Source organism: Paramisgurnus dabryanus, chromosome 18 (genome assembly GCF_030506205.2).
Source record: "Paramisgurnus dabryanus chromosome 18, PD_genome_1.1, whole genome shotgun sequence".
Taxonomy (NCBI): Eukaryota; Metazoa; Chordata; class Actinopteri; order Cypriniformes; family Cobitidae; genus Paramisgurnus; species Paramisgurnus dabryanus.
The window spans coordinates 7,826,729-7,844,054 of record NC_133354.1 but is presented as its reverse complement, the minus strand read 5'-3'; the positions used below and the strand labels follow the sequence as shown (position 1 = coordinate 7,844,054).

The window sequence follows — 17,326 nt, the reverse complement described above, 5'->3', positions numbered from 1 at the left end:
TGTGCCTCTGTTCAAAATCATTTGATTTCAGTAACGTTTATTTTGACATGTATCTGCATGATGTTTTATTAAACAAGCTTTCATGAAGTAAATAAGTGATCTGCTTATTTCACCGTAATAACGTTTATCATGTGCGCGTGCATTTTCTGGAAGCTTATGTAAGTATGCTGAGATTTATCAAAATGAACTCAGATGAACTCAAAGTTTTTGCTCAGTTTGATTGGTTGTGGTCGCGAGTGTGGCTGCAGGTTAAGATGCATTCCTTACATAACAGAACATTATGCCCGTTTGCTGGCACGCTGATTGCGTGTGCGCGCAGTGTGTGTGTGTGTGTGTGTGTGTGATGTGCTCGCGCACTGCTGTTGCGCAGTCAGTAAAAGATTCTGAAGTCTCTCTCTCTCTCTCTCTCTCTCTCTCTCTCTCTCTCTCTCTCTCTCTCTCTCTCTCTCTCTCTCTCTCTCTCTCTCTCTCTCTCTCTCTCTCTCTCTCTCTCTCTCTCACTCACTCACTCACTCACTCACTGAAAATCACACTCTGAACTTTCAACAAGAGCTAAAAACATCAGACGAACATTCACGATGTCACGCGTGGCTTCACTGTGGTTCATGTGCGGATCTCTGTGTGCTGTGTTCACATTTGTGCTGGTTGTTGAGGGAAGCGGCTGGACTGAGTGTTTGGATGAGGATGAGATTATTACTGAAATGCCAATGGATGTTGAGCTGCCGTCGCAGTGTCTGTTAACTTGCACGGGGCTCACTTACAGACAGATCCTGAACAGACAAAACATACTTACTGTCCGATTCAGAGACTCAGATTCAGGTACGTATGTGCGCATGTGTGTGTATGTGTGTTCCTGAAACAAAAGATTAAATGAAAAGTTAGGGTTGATGTCTTGACGCCTCAGTCACTATATATATATATGTTGCACGTTGGTGGTTAAAAAGTGTCGGTAGAGAAAAGTACATAGAAACAGTAAAATGTATACACTTAATGTGTGTATAATACATTCTTAATTTCTGACCAAGTTTTCATCATGTTTTGCACTTCTGGTAAACGCAGTGGTTCTTAAATTTGGGCCGGGGGGCTAGATGGTTCCAGGGGGGCCTACATTAATTTATCATCAATTCTGTGTAATTAAACTTTAAAAAAATAAGGCTACTAACCAATATGTTTCAATATGTATTATTAAATTAAAATGTTACGTTTTAGAACAAATTTGTCAAAAATTTTCTTTGGAGGGGGCCGTACACAAGGGGGGCCGCACGCTGAAAAAGTTTGAGAACCACTGATGTATTGTGAATGAGCCACAGAGAGCCGCCCCCCTCTACACGTGAGATTTAAACCCATGACCCGTCTGTTCAATCTGTGCAGGAGAAGCAGGAGAGTTTTGCTGGGATGTGCAAAAGAGGTGGAGTTTGTGGGATAAAGTTTTTGTTTTACTGCCAGCTTCTGAATCACTTCTGAATGAAGAAATGGTCCAGATTCACATCAGCTCATCGACCCACACAGACCCGATTCAACCCCACGACTCCGCATCCATACTGCCTGACGACTGCGGCCTGCGATTCGATGTCACTCCTCATCTGAGACAAAAGCAGCGACAGACTGTCTGTGTCAGACTGACACGAATCCTGAAAAACACATTACGCTGTCCACCTTTTCTTGCCATTATTAGAAATAAACACACAAAGAGCGTGACTCGTACCTGATTAAATCTTTCAAATATGAGACACAAAGATTAAGGTCCCAATAAACTCTTACTACGGGCTAGTAGTGTTACAGCTATTTATCATTATACCATTAAAGGGCCAAAATTATGCCAGTTTTTACAAGATGTAACACAAGGGGCTGTTTACACCTGGTATAAAGATGCGTTTTGGTCAGTCGGATCAAAAGTGGACAAGAGAGACACATTGACGTTTACACCTGGTGTTTTTATCTGTCTCTTTTTTTCACTTTCGATGATTTCTGTCCTGAATACTGATGGGGTGGTCTGTGGAGACTGCTGTGGGCGAGTCCCTGTGCTTTTGTTAAAGTAAAAGAAATGACGGGTTTTAATTGACACGCACTAATATTATGTCAGAGTCCGCTTTCAAATGTTCGCAAAATGAAAGAGGCAGAGAGCAGCTGCTTTAGTTTTATCAATGAAAGCCTAAAGATGGCGCTGTACACTGTATTCGCACTAGAAGTCATGTCTGATGCTAAAACATTGTGTTATTTCACATTAGATGGAGAGTAGGTGGTTTTTTGTGGCCGGTCGAATCTGTTTTCGACTACCTCTGAATGTGGTCAAAAGTGGACAAGCTTAAAATGTTTTACACCCCGTTTACACCTGTCTTTAGCGTCGTCCACTTGTGATTCGATGGACCAAGACGTATCTTGATACCAGATGTAAACAGCCTGTAAGTCTCAAGTGTGCCTAGAATGTGTCTGTGAAGTTTCAGCTCAAAATTCCCCATAGATCATTTATTATAACTTATACCACGGGTCTGTTGAATGCTGTATTCTGATTGGCTGAGAAATGTTCCGTGGGTATGCATTCATTTCTGATAACCGCACACCGTACTTGTCGAATGTCTTAAAAATAGGCACCAGAGCAATGTTTGTGGTAACCGTGGTATAAGAGGAATAATTGACTCCGGTCCTTTGAATTATACGAAAATAATGCACACCCGCGGTGTGCTTCGCGTCGTGCCGCATTGCACCTTGGGTGTGCATTATTTTCGTATAATTCAATGGCACGTCGTCAATTATTTCTGACATGTCCAAAATGACCCTATTCTGCAGGAGCATTAATTCGTGCTACAACATGCTAACTAACTAATTTAGAAAAGCTTTTGGGTAAAATTAACCAGTCAGTGACTGTGGGCATGGCTTTGTCAGTATGACGTCACATTAACAAGAAAATCAAAGCAGGATGTCTAATGAGATTGCTCTGGTTTAATGGGGATTAAAAAGGAGGAGTTTTTTATTATTATGTTCACACACTGCACTGCCAACAAACATTATTATGTCCTAACATCATAATATATTTGCTCTTTATATCATATGCAGGCTGGACTGTACATGAACAAATGCTTTAGCTGAATACGTTAGTGGCCTTTTGATAAGTTGTGTCTTATGATAAAAACTTTTTTATTATTTTAATTCAATGTCAACTAGCTTTATTTGAATCAGATTTAAGAGCTTTTTATTGTAAAATGCTTTTGTTTATATAGAAAAGGCCACTTTTGTGTATGTGGTGTGCCATATGATTAAAGCACAAGATGATTTATTTTTACGAACTTATGGTTTAAATACAACTTTGGTCAAATTGAATCTGCGCATTGGCCAATGAAAAAACAAAACTCAAAATGACCTACTTTCTCAGTAGCCTGTATATAAATAAATGCATAGTTATTTTGGTAATAAAATTTCTAAAGGCACCACTTCTGTTCTGTGTTTATCTTCATCCTTACATTGATTTGTTTAAGTTCGCCCTCTTCTGAAAAGGATGAAAACTGCATCTGCCCTTTTTGGGGCTATTTAAGGATATTGCATGTTTGGGTTAAAATTCAAAATGCATGTTTAAAATGACCATTCTGCAAAAATAAAGGCTAAATTCTCCTGGCAGTGTGGGACATCACTGATTTTCTCCTCACAAATATGTAGTCTAATTAATTTAATGTAAATACTAAATGTAAGACTTCCGATTACTTAGTGGATAAGCACGACAGTTAATAATGACACTTCACAGGATCTCCTCACTGCACGTGTGACAAGTTTTCAGTTAAAATGTTTGATAAAAACCACTGGTTAACACTTTAAGGTTTAACGGAAATGATGGAAAAACGACTACAGTATTTGCAGACTAAATGGTCCAGTAAATGATTGCTATATATGTACGGTACAGAAAAGATAACCTACTACACTCACAGTAATAAAGTAAATTATTAAGATTCAATATCAGAAGAATGGACCTGTGTAGTAATAGCCTACATCAAATAGTGCTATATGGTGGCGTGCTGTCCCTTGTGAAAATTAACCATGGTTTTATTGTGGTAAAAGTGAAGCAACCATGTTTTTTGGTGTATTGTTCACTATCAGCATAACTATGGTTTTACTACACTAACCATGGTTTAACTATGGTTTTTGAAAATGCTCTTAGCTCTTGTTGATGTTTTTTTGGTTTTAACTGTAGTAAAACCATGGTTAATTTTCGTAAGTTGTGGTTAGTCTTATCTTAATAGCTTTTATGCTAAAAGATTAAGAAAATATTGGCATGCAGTTGCCAGAGATTTAAATACTGTAGTAGACTACTCCTCACTGACGCCATCTCGAGTCTGATAAAAGAGTCCAAACATTAGAAAAATATCTGTCTATATTTTTTTAGATGAGGGATACATACATGCATGTTATAGATTTAACAAAAAGGACACAAGTTTTAAGGAGACAACATACTGTGTAGAAATTTCGTGAAGTAAAATGCACAAATCAGAAGCAATTCTACCCAACAAATGGAGAAGGGACAGCTCAAGTGATGCAACAATTAATATTTATTTAAATTTTTAGTTTTGTATGCACCTATAAGAGAAAGAAACTATGGATGTGACAGCTCACATATTTTACACACACAATAATATTGCAATCTAATCGTCTTTAATAACCTTAGTAAGTAAGTGATTTAAGGTTGGACTGGGCTGAAGAAGCACATAAACATTACTTATATTGTTTTCTCGTAATCATGACATGAAATAGTTTATAGATACGGGAAAGAATAAACAATTAAACATGACCACTTCAGGCTTCCATTCTTTTTCTGATTGTAGGGTTAAACATGTTTAAGTTATTGTACTTGAAATCTTAAAAAAAAAACGCAACTCCCCGTTTACTCGCATTTGTTTGCAGGTTAGGGTACTCTTAGTTGCCACATCTAATATGGCGGCGCCGCTGACGTATCACAGGAGGGGACCAAAGTGGCCAATGCGCGGTCTATGTATTTCTAAAACGACAAAATCACGTGATTAATCATGACGAATGACCGAATACCGGTGGCGCGAGGAACAAACCGACAGTAAACGGAGCAAACAGGTGAGAAGTTTAGTTTTACAAATATACACGGAAACACGGCAAATATCTTCACCAAATTAACAGTAGAGTCTCAGTAAACATTAACATTTAACCATGAAATGTAAAAGTATTGTGCGAATGCACCGATACACATCCACGTTAATACAAAAATTATCATCAGCGGTGTTGTGTCCGTCCGTCCGTCCGTGTTTAGGGCACACGTCGAACTGACAGCTTTTTTTAGTTGGGAAATCACAAATAGAAAAAATAGAACCGAGTTCTGGGGCTCGTTTTAGACAGGTGGTTAAGTGAAAAGTCTGAGTATGTTAACCTTGAAATGAGGGAAACTCTGAGTTGTCCGTTTCAAAATGTGAGGTAGGTTAAAGCTGAGACAGCGGGGTAAGTTAAGTCTGTTTCAGAAGGAGAGGTAAGTTATAACTATAAGTTATCCATTTACTGATGAGCACAATGCTGCGTCCGAACTGGTTGCACTATATTTTATATGCACTATTTTTTTATTTTTTATTTTTCTTGTTTTTATTCTTATTTTAACTGTTTTATACTTTTATTCACTTTTTCACACATTTTAACCGTTTTTATTAAAATCACATTTATTTTTTATTAATTGATATTTTAAATTCTCATGTATCTTTTAATTTTTTTGTCTCCTTATTTCTACATACTTTTTTCTCTTATACATTGTTTTCTCATTTCTATGTCAAGCACATTGAATGACCTCTGTGTATGAAATGTGCTATACAAATAAACTTGCCTTGCCTTATTTTATTATTTTGCTTTGCAGTCATTTTAGATATATAAATATCCTTAAGTGACTAATATCAGCCTTTGTGGCTGTGCAGTTGAACAGTTGCCTTTAAATTTCTTATGAATCCACTCATCATTGTCGCTGGTCCAGTGGTTAGTGCTGTGCGCAGTGGTTAGCACAGATGTACTGTTGGTGACCTGAGTTCAAATACCGGCTTGGCATAATTCAGTTTATTCATAAAAAAAATTTGTGAAGTTCGTAGCCTTTTATGCCTAATTTAATTTTTAGCTGAGCTGCTGTCTTTTTGTCCATAGGATTGCATCTGCATGAAATGAATTTAAGGTGTAAAAACGTATGTCCTCAGTTTATTTAATTATGATATTTTAACCGTGATGAAAATTAAATGTAGCCTATGCATTAACTAGAGTAGCAATTTCCAACAACTTTTTTCTTTAAAATATATGCTCGTAGTTGTCTACACTTGCAGCAACACAGAGGATTTATACATCTTTTTTATGCGCTGTTACCATGGTGAAGCGTAATATCAAAGCTTCACTGATGATGGCATTTCATTGTTGTTGTGCATACGCTTAACTCAGAGTCAACCGACTCCGAGTCGATTAAACTAACTCAAATCAGCTGTTCTGTAACCAAAAACTCAGTTTCCTATCTCAGAGTAAGTCAACTTAGAGTTTAAGTTTTAACTTCGAGTTGGTTAAACCTCCTTATTGAAACGGGCCCCTGACCACATCAACGACCAAACTAAGTTGTATTTACAAGTCGTAATCTCAAGATTTTAGATCAATGAATCAAAATGTATTCATGTAGCACTTTTGTACATTGTTTCAAAGCAGCTTTACACCAAAATAGACAATAAACAAAAATAATTATTAAATATGGTGATGGCTTATACTAGGATTCCTATAACTTTTTTGTAACTGGCAAAGTGTATGGGCACTGCTTAGTTGTATAAATAAATTATTAAATGCGCATGAAATATGTTTTTGTTAAATTTTGAATAGCTTTGTGTGGTTTATGCATTAGACTTTGTAAAAACATACATGACAGGGTTTCTCCTGGATAAAGATTTTTGAGGCGGCCGACACCTCGACAGGTGTGTTTTTTTATGTGTCTTCACCATAAAACACCAACATCATTGCGCACTGTGAATGAACTGTGAATGGCCTCACGCCATTACTCCAGTGACGCTGTTTCGTTTTCATCACAGTAAGGCACTGCCCAAAATTTCTTTTATTATTCTCAAAACAATGTACAGATAACAAATGGCGTTTCCTCCTTAGACCTGTATTTGAGTTGAGGAAAGGATGACAGAGGTGACAGGTGGTGATGTCTATGACCGTGTACCGAGGTAACCTTCCGATCTCTCCGATGAAGCCAATATGAAAGTGATTTAAACTGGAATTCATCGACTGGCCACTAGAGGCTCCAAAAGGGAGTCATTTCCATAGACCACCATGTTAAAATGCCCAACATTACAGTTGAAAATAATATGTTTACAGCCTGGTACAAAAAGTGTTTTTGCTCTATATAGCTAATTTTGCCCTTCGTGACAACTGTGAGGGGGGGTGAATTTTGTAATTCATCTGTTTAAATTATATTAAGCCTTAAAGTTTCAGCAACCAGTCACCTCCGCTTCACCCGTGTCCCACCTCTTTACCCATTTTCGTATATCCGCGAGTGATTCACGGCAAAGATGGCAACGGCAGGCACCCCCTAATACTGGCTTCAAAAAAGCTCTTCACAAACCTATGGGTGACGTCACGGACACTATGGCCATAATTTTTACTGTCTATGCTGTATACACATCAACTATTAACAAAGACTGCAAAACCCTGCAAAAGAACTGAATGAACTTTTAATGAAAATCGTATATTATAGGTTAGGGTTTAATTAATTGAATGTTTTATAAAATAAAAAGTTAATAATTGTAGTTTTTTATGATTTATTGTAATTATTAAACACTAAAAATAATTTGCCTGTATCACTAACAAACACACAGATCAGTGTGTCTTTAACACAACACGTGTGGCTGTCACAGAGAGTCTCTTGATCTTCTGTGTTTTCTTTCAGTGCTCACATGGAGGAACGTAACGTGTTGAGACAGATGGAGAGAGAGAGAGGAGGAACCAGGAGGTGCAGCAGGAGGAGACGCGCTATGACAGAATCACTCCTCTATTTAGTGAGCCATATAAGGTAAAGAGTTAGGTGACCCACACCTGTAACTCACCCATGTGTGAAGTGTATAGGATGAACAGTTCTCCACATAATAAAAATCCAGACCAAAAGACAGATATTCCTGCCTTTATTTAAGAGATGAATGTGTTCTGCCTTCACCCTCCAAAGTATCAAATATTCTGTGTTGATTACTACCGAAGCACAAAAAATGGTATTTAGACCAGCTGACGTCAGCAGCTAAAATCAACTTAAGCAGATCATTTCAGCCTGAAACAAACAAACTGTCCAAATGAGCAGAAATCTTTCCAGAGTCTCACCAGCAGCCCTAACTGAGATTCACTTCAACAGAATTTTCTGTCTGATTTCTCTTTCAGATAAACAAGAGTGACGAGCTGTCCGCTCGCATCCAGAGGATGCTGGGTAATTTTGAGGACGGATGTGATGTCGGACCCAGGGAACTTTGCTCCGTGTTTCCATTCGGTCATTCTGCACAGTTTTTCCGGGCGGACCGGTCTAATTTCCGAAACTCATCAGGACACGCGGAGGGGTCCACGCCTGTTTGTGAGACCTCACCCGCCTCTTTTGCTCCTTCACAGGGGTCTGTACCAAAGAATGAGAGCTATGATTCGAACCAGTTACCGGCGCTGTCTCCACCCGCCGACCCGTTGTCCCCTCTGCAGTCCAGCGGCGTGGATGAGCCGTCTCCTGAACTCCGTGAGGCGGAGCCATCACAGATGGAGGCTCCTCCGCCGGCCCAAGCGCTCCTGGTTAATTTGCACTGTAAACCGGGCCTGGTGAACCAACAGAAGCCCACGGCGTACGTGAGGCCGATGGATGGTCAGGACCAGATGACCACTGCCTCTCCAGATTTTAAAGCTTCGCCAGACACTTATGAGCACTTACCTGACCCGAAGAACAGCGGCGTCAGTCCAAACCAGTCTGTGAAGCAGCCGCCAGTGTCTGTTGATGTGAGTGTTAAGTGTCCTCCACATACACACAGAGACACCTGCTCATCATCAGTTGTATGTCTTGATTTGTGCTTCTGTTCCTCTGCAGATTGCGTGTCAGGTGGACGACATACTGAAGGTCAGAGAAGATTGTCTAAATGTATTTGAGAGGCGATATGAAGGTTTTTTTAATGTCTTTGCATCACACAGGAAATGACATCATGGCCTGAGCTGTTGGCAAGCATTTGTTCACCGAGTACAAGAGAGTCGCTCACGCTCCCCATCCTAACTGAGGTCTAAAAAAGATCAGAATAATCTCTTTCATTAGATTTCATTCAAACTGGTGGATTTTAACTGGTTTATTCCTGTAACAGGAGCCACAAGCATTCCCCACTCCCAGTAAGTTTGTCTTAAATATGAAATAAAAACGTTCCCACATATTTCAACTTCATATAGATTGTACACGTGTGGGTTTCATTAGCTTCATGTAGGTGTGTCCTCAAAGAGATCTGTGGATACTATATAAAATATTGATTTTGTTTTGTCCTTTTTGACTAGAAGTTCATGAATCAGACACAGTTGAACAGGAACACCAGTAAGTATCAACATCAAGTGTTAAACTGGACTGATTGATGTTGTGCAGGTCCAACCTGATTGAATTGAGCATCAGACGACAGTCAGGATCTGTAGAGTTTACATTTGATAACTAAAGAAAAGCTTGAGTTCACCTAACCCTAAAACTTACACCAGTCTCTCTCTCTCTCTCTGTGTGTGTAGGGGTGATTTCAGCATCTCTAGTAGTTCTGACAGCAGTTCATCAGACACAGACAATGAGATCGTCAGTCCAGAGAAGAAAGCAGCAGATGTGATGTTGCCACACACACAGGTAACATGAGTCTATGAACTTGTGTATTCACGTGAATATTAAAGTTTCCCTGAAACCGATCATTTAAGCACTAAAACTCATCATAGAGAATCATAATAGCATATGTAAAAGTTTTCTTTGAAAAACTTAAATATTATGGATCAACTACTCAGCGGTAGTGTTGAATGATGAATATGCATATTAAAGCATATTAGAAACACCACAAAGACATAAAAAACAACAATAAAAACATGATTTTCACCACAGTGGCACTTCAATTATATGTACATTTTTATTATGGGACTTTTCTTTGGGGTTATTAATATCTCATCACACTGCTGCAGTTTTATAATCAGGTTGTGATGATGTTGCATATTCATACTCTTAATAATACTCTATAGTGTACAGTATATTACCTTCAACATGTTTCTTGCTCAACAAATTTCTAAATGAATTGACTCATTACAGTGTAAGAGGAACAAATATGACCCCATCCATCCGTTTGGCCCAACGACGGAATCCAAACGGCATGGCCGAGCATTATAACGCGTTGGGTCTTTTCTGGTGCTTGTAGATGATGTTTTAACATTACGCAACTTTACATCTGACTCCAAAGATATAAAACGTATTGTAATATGAATCAAATTGATATAAATATAGAATTTGGATAAACGTTTGATCATTCTATTTAACTCATCGTTATATTGACTCGTTCAAGTGGATCTCAATTGTCGCTTAGAGTCCTTGCATCAGTTGCTGCAAGTTCACGATCACAAACTCGACCATATAACTAATCAAGAGTTAAGAAATTTGTCAGACCTTATAATTAAAGGCAGTCGATTCGTCGATGCTTAACCCTGTAGTTAAAATTAAGTGGTTCGTCACACCAAAGGCAGATCCTTATCCTTATAAGGATCCTTATAGGAACTACATTAAATTCTGTTAAGTGAATAACATTAAAGAAAGTCATTGACATTTAACCTTACACTGTGTGTGTGTGTGTGTGCGTGCGTGCGTGTGTGTGCGCGTGCGTGTGTGTGGGTGTTTAGGTCCAGATAAAGAAAGACTGGCAGTTGAGAAGATGGTTATATTCAAGGGAGAACCAACAGAATCCTGAGGGCCCTTGTTTTGTCATCATGCCCAACTCGCATGATTCCAATGGAAAGACTGAGGCTAAAGGTCAACTGGGTTGCTATAGTAACCCAACCCACAATGATATAGAGGCAGATCACACACAGACTGTGATGAGCACGCTTGCAGGTGAGAGTTTACAGGTGAAGAGCACATGCCTCGAGAATTCCCAACGCAGTAAAAGAGCGAAAGAAAGCAGAAAGAAAACGGAGAAAAGGAGAGTGAGAGTTGCAAGTAAAACACGAGATCTGTCTATCTGCGTCACCGAACACACAGAGACAAAAATAACCTGTCGCTCCCTGCTGGTGAAGATAGAGCTGAACCTGCTCTCCAGAATCCCTCAAGAGCCCAAAACAGCCCAGTCCCTCTCTGGGGTCGCCAAGAGAGCCGGCCCTCGAAAACCCACTGGACACAAGAGACCTGTGAGAAGAATCTGTCTTTGATTTTAATCTGATTACATTTCTGACAGTTTTGTTTATTGATCACGTGCTTGCTGGAACCTGAAAACATGCACAAAATTCACTAACCCTAACCAGATGGTCAAACCATAACCTGCTCCTTCAGTAAAGGAGATGCATTTTTAACTGAATTGGGTTTTTTTTTTTATTTTAATTGTGAATGTTTCCATTGTACTTATAATTTTAGTCAATACCAGGTGTCTCCAACCCTGCTCCAGATTTTAGCTCCAACCCAATCAAAACAGCTGAAGTATTCAAAAGTATTCAGGTTTGCTTAATAATTACAGACATGTGTGTTGGAGCTGAAGTCTGCAGGACGGTATCTGCCCACGAGCCGGGTTGGAGACACCTGGTATAGACCGTTTGTGTGTTTTCAGGCCGAGTTGGATGGAGTGTCTCAAAGGAAAAAACTGAAAATGGAAACACCGTATTCTTCCTCTCAAAACATCATCAGCGGATCAAAGTGAGTCACGACGCAAATCACAAACTCGTAGCCAATTGCAGTGAATCATAGCTGAACTATGCAGCAGATATTTTAAAAAGTTTGCACAACAACAATTATTATAAACCTAGACAAACCCAGAGAGTTGACTGTAAATTTTGTGTTTAAAACATCCTGGAATAATCCTTGTGTTATAAAAAGACAACAGGGACCATAATCACAAAACATTTAAGGCTAAAAGCAGCTCATAATTTGCTGATTTACCATTCCAGAAGCTCTTTAATGAGCGTGTCTGTACCAATTTTATGCTGTAAAAGTATTTCATAAAGCTAAAACTGTCTACCTCAAGACGACATCTAAGTCACCTGTGGCCAGCTGTACGAACAAACTCTGAGTTGTCGAGTTGACAAATTCAAGCCAGGTTCATCTGACGCTAGTTATCAACTTAACTCCCTTAACTAGGGTTTCAACCCAGAGCTGATGATTATTTATCATGCGCCTGCACATGAAAGGTTGACATTTTAAGTGAACAGCCAAAAGCGTTCAACACAGTAAAATGTAGGTGTGTGTATTTCGCCATTATAGAAAGTAATATGCTCTAATATGAGGGTGGATGTCAATAAAGCCCTGACCGGCGTGATGAAACACCCTGTCTTCATCTCAAACCCCTCGTTTAACTTAATCACCATACAATGCAACTATAGTAAAAAAAATGATCATTATTTGTTATGAATTCATTTTGATACACTTAACATTTAAAAATTTGATCTCATTCGCTATATTTTAAAACATGACTGGTTTGTGAATTCATACACAATTCTGGTAAAAAAAATCCATGTAATTACTAATGTCACAACATAAAATAACACGTTGTAATATTTGGGGGATGTTTGGGTACAAAAAGACCTTCTTAATTACATCAAGCAGGAGTAAATCTTCTTAATATTGTACATAATTGAGATATAATTACTCTGAGTTTATAAGCATACGGGTGATTCTCACGAAATTAGATTTATGAGGTGTCATTTTGATAATAAAAGTAAATGATACCAAAATAAGAAGCATACAGTTACAAACATATCTTCATGTACTATTTTGCACATGATTTCAAATGACATCATACAAACCAATTTTGTTGTTTTCCACATTTAAGAGGAAAATATTCATTACCACAACGTGTCCATGACTGGATTTGGGTTCTTTGACATGGAAATATTTCGAATTAAAAAATCTAAAAAATAAAAAGCTTCAGTGCATGTTATACTATAAACATTTACAGTAAAGAAACATGTGGTGTTTGGTGATCACTGGTAAATGTAGAGACAATAATAAGGAATATAAATGTGTCCAAGACCAATTTTCTCATCCTCCACAACAATTTTCCATCATTGTTTAAGCCCTCAAGGAACTAACATTTAAAAAAAAATTGTTGGAAGGGACATAATTGACTGTGACACTCAAGATGGCTACCAGGTAAGCAGTTTTTATTTTTTCCCTCCAGATAAAATTTTGTTTGTCAAGGTAACTTTTTAGATCTCATTACCGAAACATACGTTTGTAAATGTAATATCATGTTGTGGTAATGATAATATTTGATAATGATAATCTTAAAAATGTAAATAATTCTATAGAAAATATTTTTTAAATCCTCTAAAAATAATGGTTATAGTAAGTTTAGACCTTAATCTTATATGTGCAAATAAAACATTGGCTTCAATGCTTTTTAAAAAATCTGATGTTGGACACCTAAGTCTGGATTTTGTGAGAATCACCCATATAGGCAAACAGAATTTGCATTTGTGGAAAGCATAAATGAACATTATTCTTTAAAACATAATTTCCCAGCAAGCATTAGGACGACTAGTCTCACCGTCTAGGTCAACTATAGACCCGATATAGTCCGGCTGTGAGTAAACCGCTTTTTAGTGAGTAAACTTGAGTTTGGTTTTGTGTCCAATATTCCATCATGTAGGCAAAGTCAACAGTGATTACAAGTTCATCATGGTTACTTACTTTTATTGATTTAATTTCTTTCATTTACTTTTGGGCTATGGTTAGACTTCTCATAAATTTTTCCTGACAACTCAAATTTTGCCTTGTTTTAGCTTAGACTTCTGGGCTGTGTTCCGATGACTTTGAGATGTCTTTTAAATGCTTAATTGCTTGCTGGGTTGTTTTATTGGGATTCCTCACTACTTAAGTCACTTTCATGAACATCTTAATGTTATTTCACTAGATCACAAAACATCCAATGTGTGCTGCTGCTATCTTTATCAGAAGTAAAAGTCTGAACCACAAAGTTTTTTTTCTGTAGTCAACTCAACAAACAAACTTTTGCTTTGTAAAGTTTCTTTATGAAGTATTCTTGTGTTTTTTATATTTAAAGCTGCTTGTTATCTAATGTAATGTATCATAGTTCATATAGAAATGAAGGGGTTGATGTGTATTTTAAATTTCTTCTTTCTCTAGATTCATTATGTATTTTAAAAGGGTTTTTTAACTTTACAGAATAATAATAATCAGTGGAAATCACCTGACGGTCCACACAGACTTAATGCAAACCCTCTCGATTCTTCTATAGAGTCACTGGCAGGTGCAGGGCCATGAAACAGAAACAGATTCCTCCTGACAGACAGCAGCAGAAGACAGCAGCTCATCTACAGGTCCTCTACATCTTTTAACAATGCTGGATTCAGTCTGGATGTAAAACATTTGATTTATCAGTGATTTTATTACACAGAAAGCCTGCGAGGGCCACGATGCACCTGCGCAGCTGACGTGTCCTTCCGCTTCCAAACCAAGAGTGCTGCTGCAGTTGGACCGCAGGTGGGCATCTCTCGGTTAGACGCAGCGTTCATGTACGCTTGATGTGTGATTGACCTTTAACCTCTGTTTTCCAGGCCACATTCTGTCGAGGATCATATGAGGGAAGCAAAAAAACTAAAGCACAAAGCAGACGCAACGGTGTTTATAAAGTGTTTCGATTCCCCCCGACCCCTATGTTTACTACAGCCGTGAGATGATTGTTTTGATCTGATCATGTTTCTTCAGCTGGATAAGATGTCCAAAGCCCTCAACTATCTGGAAGCTGCTCTGTCGTTTGTGGAGAGTGGAGTTGCAATGGAGGCAGACCCCCAAACGCCCAAATCTGCATATACCATGTTCTACGAGACCGTCGAGCTGATCAGGTAAAATAGTGTATATTTAAAATCATGTGCATTTATCTTTTTTTGATCATCATTAAATGTTGTGTATTTGGGTCATGTGAACAAAAATGAAGTTTGTAGAAAAACCCTGGAGATCTTCCTTCCTGCTTCAGTGCACCCTGATCAGCTGGGTTTGATTTGGGTAAAAGCTGAACCATGCAGGACTGTCCATCTCCAGAAGTTTGGGTCATTCCTATTCTAGAAGAATCTGAACATAAGATGATGATGATTAAACTTTACTCTAATTGTGTTTGTGTTCAGGTTCATACTTAAACTAAAGAACTACACAGACCCTACAGCTGCTGCTCACGAGAGAGATTTCTTAGTTCTGTGGTGAGAACAGAGGACGTTTCTTCCTTTATTAGCACGTTGAGTTTTATGTCGTGTGTGTGAGATGGACTTTTTGTCCTCAGTTTGCGATGCGAGTCTCTGCTACAGATGGCCATGTTCCGCTACAGACGAGATTCAGCGCTCAAATATTCACGAACGCTCGCTGGGCATTTTAAAGTGAGTCAAAACTCTCTTCATTTCTTCTTTGATGTCCACACACGTTCATACGTTACCCTGCTTCTGAATCAGTCTGCATCTCCCGTGAGCTCCGGCGGTACCGTCGTCGTTCCTCAGGACGTCCAACAGGTGGCGGTGTCTTACTTGGAGATTACGGCGCTGTTTCTGAACGCTCTGGATGCGTGGGATCAGGCGGATGAAGTCGCTCTCAGAGGAAGCGGTAAACACGGCTCCTTTTCATTTGATTTTAAGTCATTTAAACATTTAAGGAATTTTTTAACAATAATGCACACCCAGTATGGTGATGTGGCATGACATGAAGCGGGTGTTTTCAAATAATTCAAAGGACGTGGAGTCAATTATTCCTATTATACCACAGTTACCACTAACATTGCTCTGATGGTTATTTAAAGACATTTTACCGGTCAGGTGTGCTTTTATTGAAAAATAATGCATACCCGTGAAACATTTCTCAACCAATCAGAATAAAGCATTCAACAGCCCCATGGTATAAATCTATCTGTATAACCTCACAGCTTGGGTTAGCTTATACTGTCTGTTTGGAGCAGGGTTTTTTTTACATGTATGCATTTTGTTTTATCCAAGTGTGATTACACTGTTAAGCTACATGAACTCTAAACTTGATCATCATGAAATGTCATTTACATGAGAAATGGGGTCAGATTTACATCCAAATGTAAAAATTGCATTGATTTTTTTTTTTTTTTTGCAGGTTTACTGCGAGAGCTGGATTGTGCTGTTGGTCCTCTGAGTCTTGCGTCTTCTGCGAGCTCATTGGTTCAGTACGCACGACACGGCCTCCACTGGATCAGACTCGAACCCTGAACTTCTGATGACGCCACCCTGCATTGAGCAGCGCATGCACTTGCATTATTTATAGACAGATGAATTGATGATAGAGTCTCGTCTCATGAGTTCTTGTGATAGTTGAGTAGTACGTACCGACGGGTCTCCGTGTTTCTCATACTGAACGTCTTTATTTAATTTTGTTTGCAGTGGTCACGTGTTGAGAGGACGGACAGACACGCTGAGGGTTTGGCCAGGTGCCTTTATTTTGTGTTTAGCTGAACATCTTAAGTGAGTTGTAAAGGTCATGGGACTTTAACCGCTTTAGTGAACTAGTTATGATGCTGCCGTTGAGTCTAGTCGACCTTTTAGAACTGAGTCCTGATATCTAAACTAGGTTCCTGTTCAAGCAGTCAGTCATTTATCGCCATAGCTTATTTAAGAGCATTTAAATCATAAGGAGAAGAGTAGATGTTTGTGTAACTGTCTTTCTGTAAGTGCTCATCTCAAGTGCAGACTTGACTTCCCACAGGTGTGTCACTTAAGATAGCGACTTCTCATTGGTTAAATCAGTATTCCTGTCCAGTCTGTTCTTCTTTTAACCTCAACTCCAGATGCGGGTTAAGAGGATTTCCTGCAAGTCTCGGTTGAAATAATGAACTTTTGGAAACGTGTGAAATATAAACATGAAATTAATTTTTCTTGCAGAAAATAGTTTTTGTAAAACCACACCAAACTCCTGTCTGAAAGTCTAAAATGAAAGCATATTCTGCAATTTTTTTGGGGAGGGCAATATCTTTTTATTTTTCATTCATGTACGATGTGTAGAAGAATGTGTGGGAATTTTTTGTGTTGTGGGTTTTTTTGCGGTTTGATGTAATGTCTCAGGATTTGTGTCAGCTTTGAGTTTTGGGAAAGCTTCCATCTGCCAACTTTATGAAACCTTCCTTTG

At 38.6% G+C, this 17,326-nt stretch overlaps 1 protein-coding gene and 1 long non-coding RNA gene across 3 annotated transcripts; both read left to right on the top strand.

Annotated features, from left to right (window-relative positions):
* The first annotated feature begins 303 nt into the window (after positions 1-303).
* Positions 304-3,425, top strand: LOC135721376 (uncharacterized). The gene is made up of 2 exons (XR_010521484.1): positions 304-819; positions 1,372-3,425. It is a non-coding gene; the product is annotated as an uncharacterized lncRNA (long non-coding RNA).
* Positions 3,426-4,602: 1,177 nt separating this feature from the next.
* aff1 (AF4/FMR2 family, member 1) lies at positions 4,603-17,234 on the top strand. Of its 2 annotated transcripts, XM_073812583.1 has the most exons (18): positions 4,603-5,070; positions 7,907-8,029; positions 8,386-8,979; positions 9,068-9,097; positions 9,169-9,252; positions 9,333-9,357; positions 9,517-9,553; positions 9,736-9,844; positions 10,873-11,376; positions 11,700-11,875; positions 14,436-14,517; positions 14,595-14,680; positions 14,755-14,818; positions 14,906-15,042; positions 15,322-15,393; positions 15,474-15,567; positions 15,640-15,787; positions 16,301-17,234. In XM_073812583.1, the coding sequence occupies exons 3-18, from the start codon at positions 8,425-8,427 to the stop codon at positions 16,411-16,413; spliced, it is 2,316 nt and encodes a 771-aa protein (XP_073668684.1). In that variant the 5' UTR covers positions 4,603-5,070; positions 7,907-8,029; positions 8,386-8,424; the 3' UTR covers positions 16,414-17,234. The 2 variants fall into 2 exon arrangements, with proteins under 2 accessions (XP_073668684.1, XP_073668685.1); XM_073812584.1 differs by having other exon boundaries at positions 11,790-11,875; positions 15,474-15,787.
* The last annotated feature ends 92 nt before the right edge of the window (positions 17,235-17,326 follow it).

What these genes read in the sequence shown, in the direction of transcription:
- aff1 (XM_073812583.1), top strand. Translation starts at nt 8,425, where the DNA reads ATGCTGGGTAATTTTGAGGACGGATGTGATGTCGGACCCAGGGAACTT. An exon ending in TGATGTTGCCACACACACAG is followed by an intron (nt 9,845 to 10,872) that starts GTAACATGAGTC and finishes GTGGGTGTTTAG; the next exon opens with GTCCAGATAAAGAAAGACTG. An exon ending in CCACTGGACACAAGAGACCT is followed by an intron (nt 11,377 to 11,699) that starts GTGAGAAGAATC and finishes TAATAATTACAG; the next exon opens with ACATGTGTGTTGGAGCTGAA.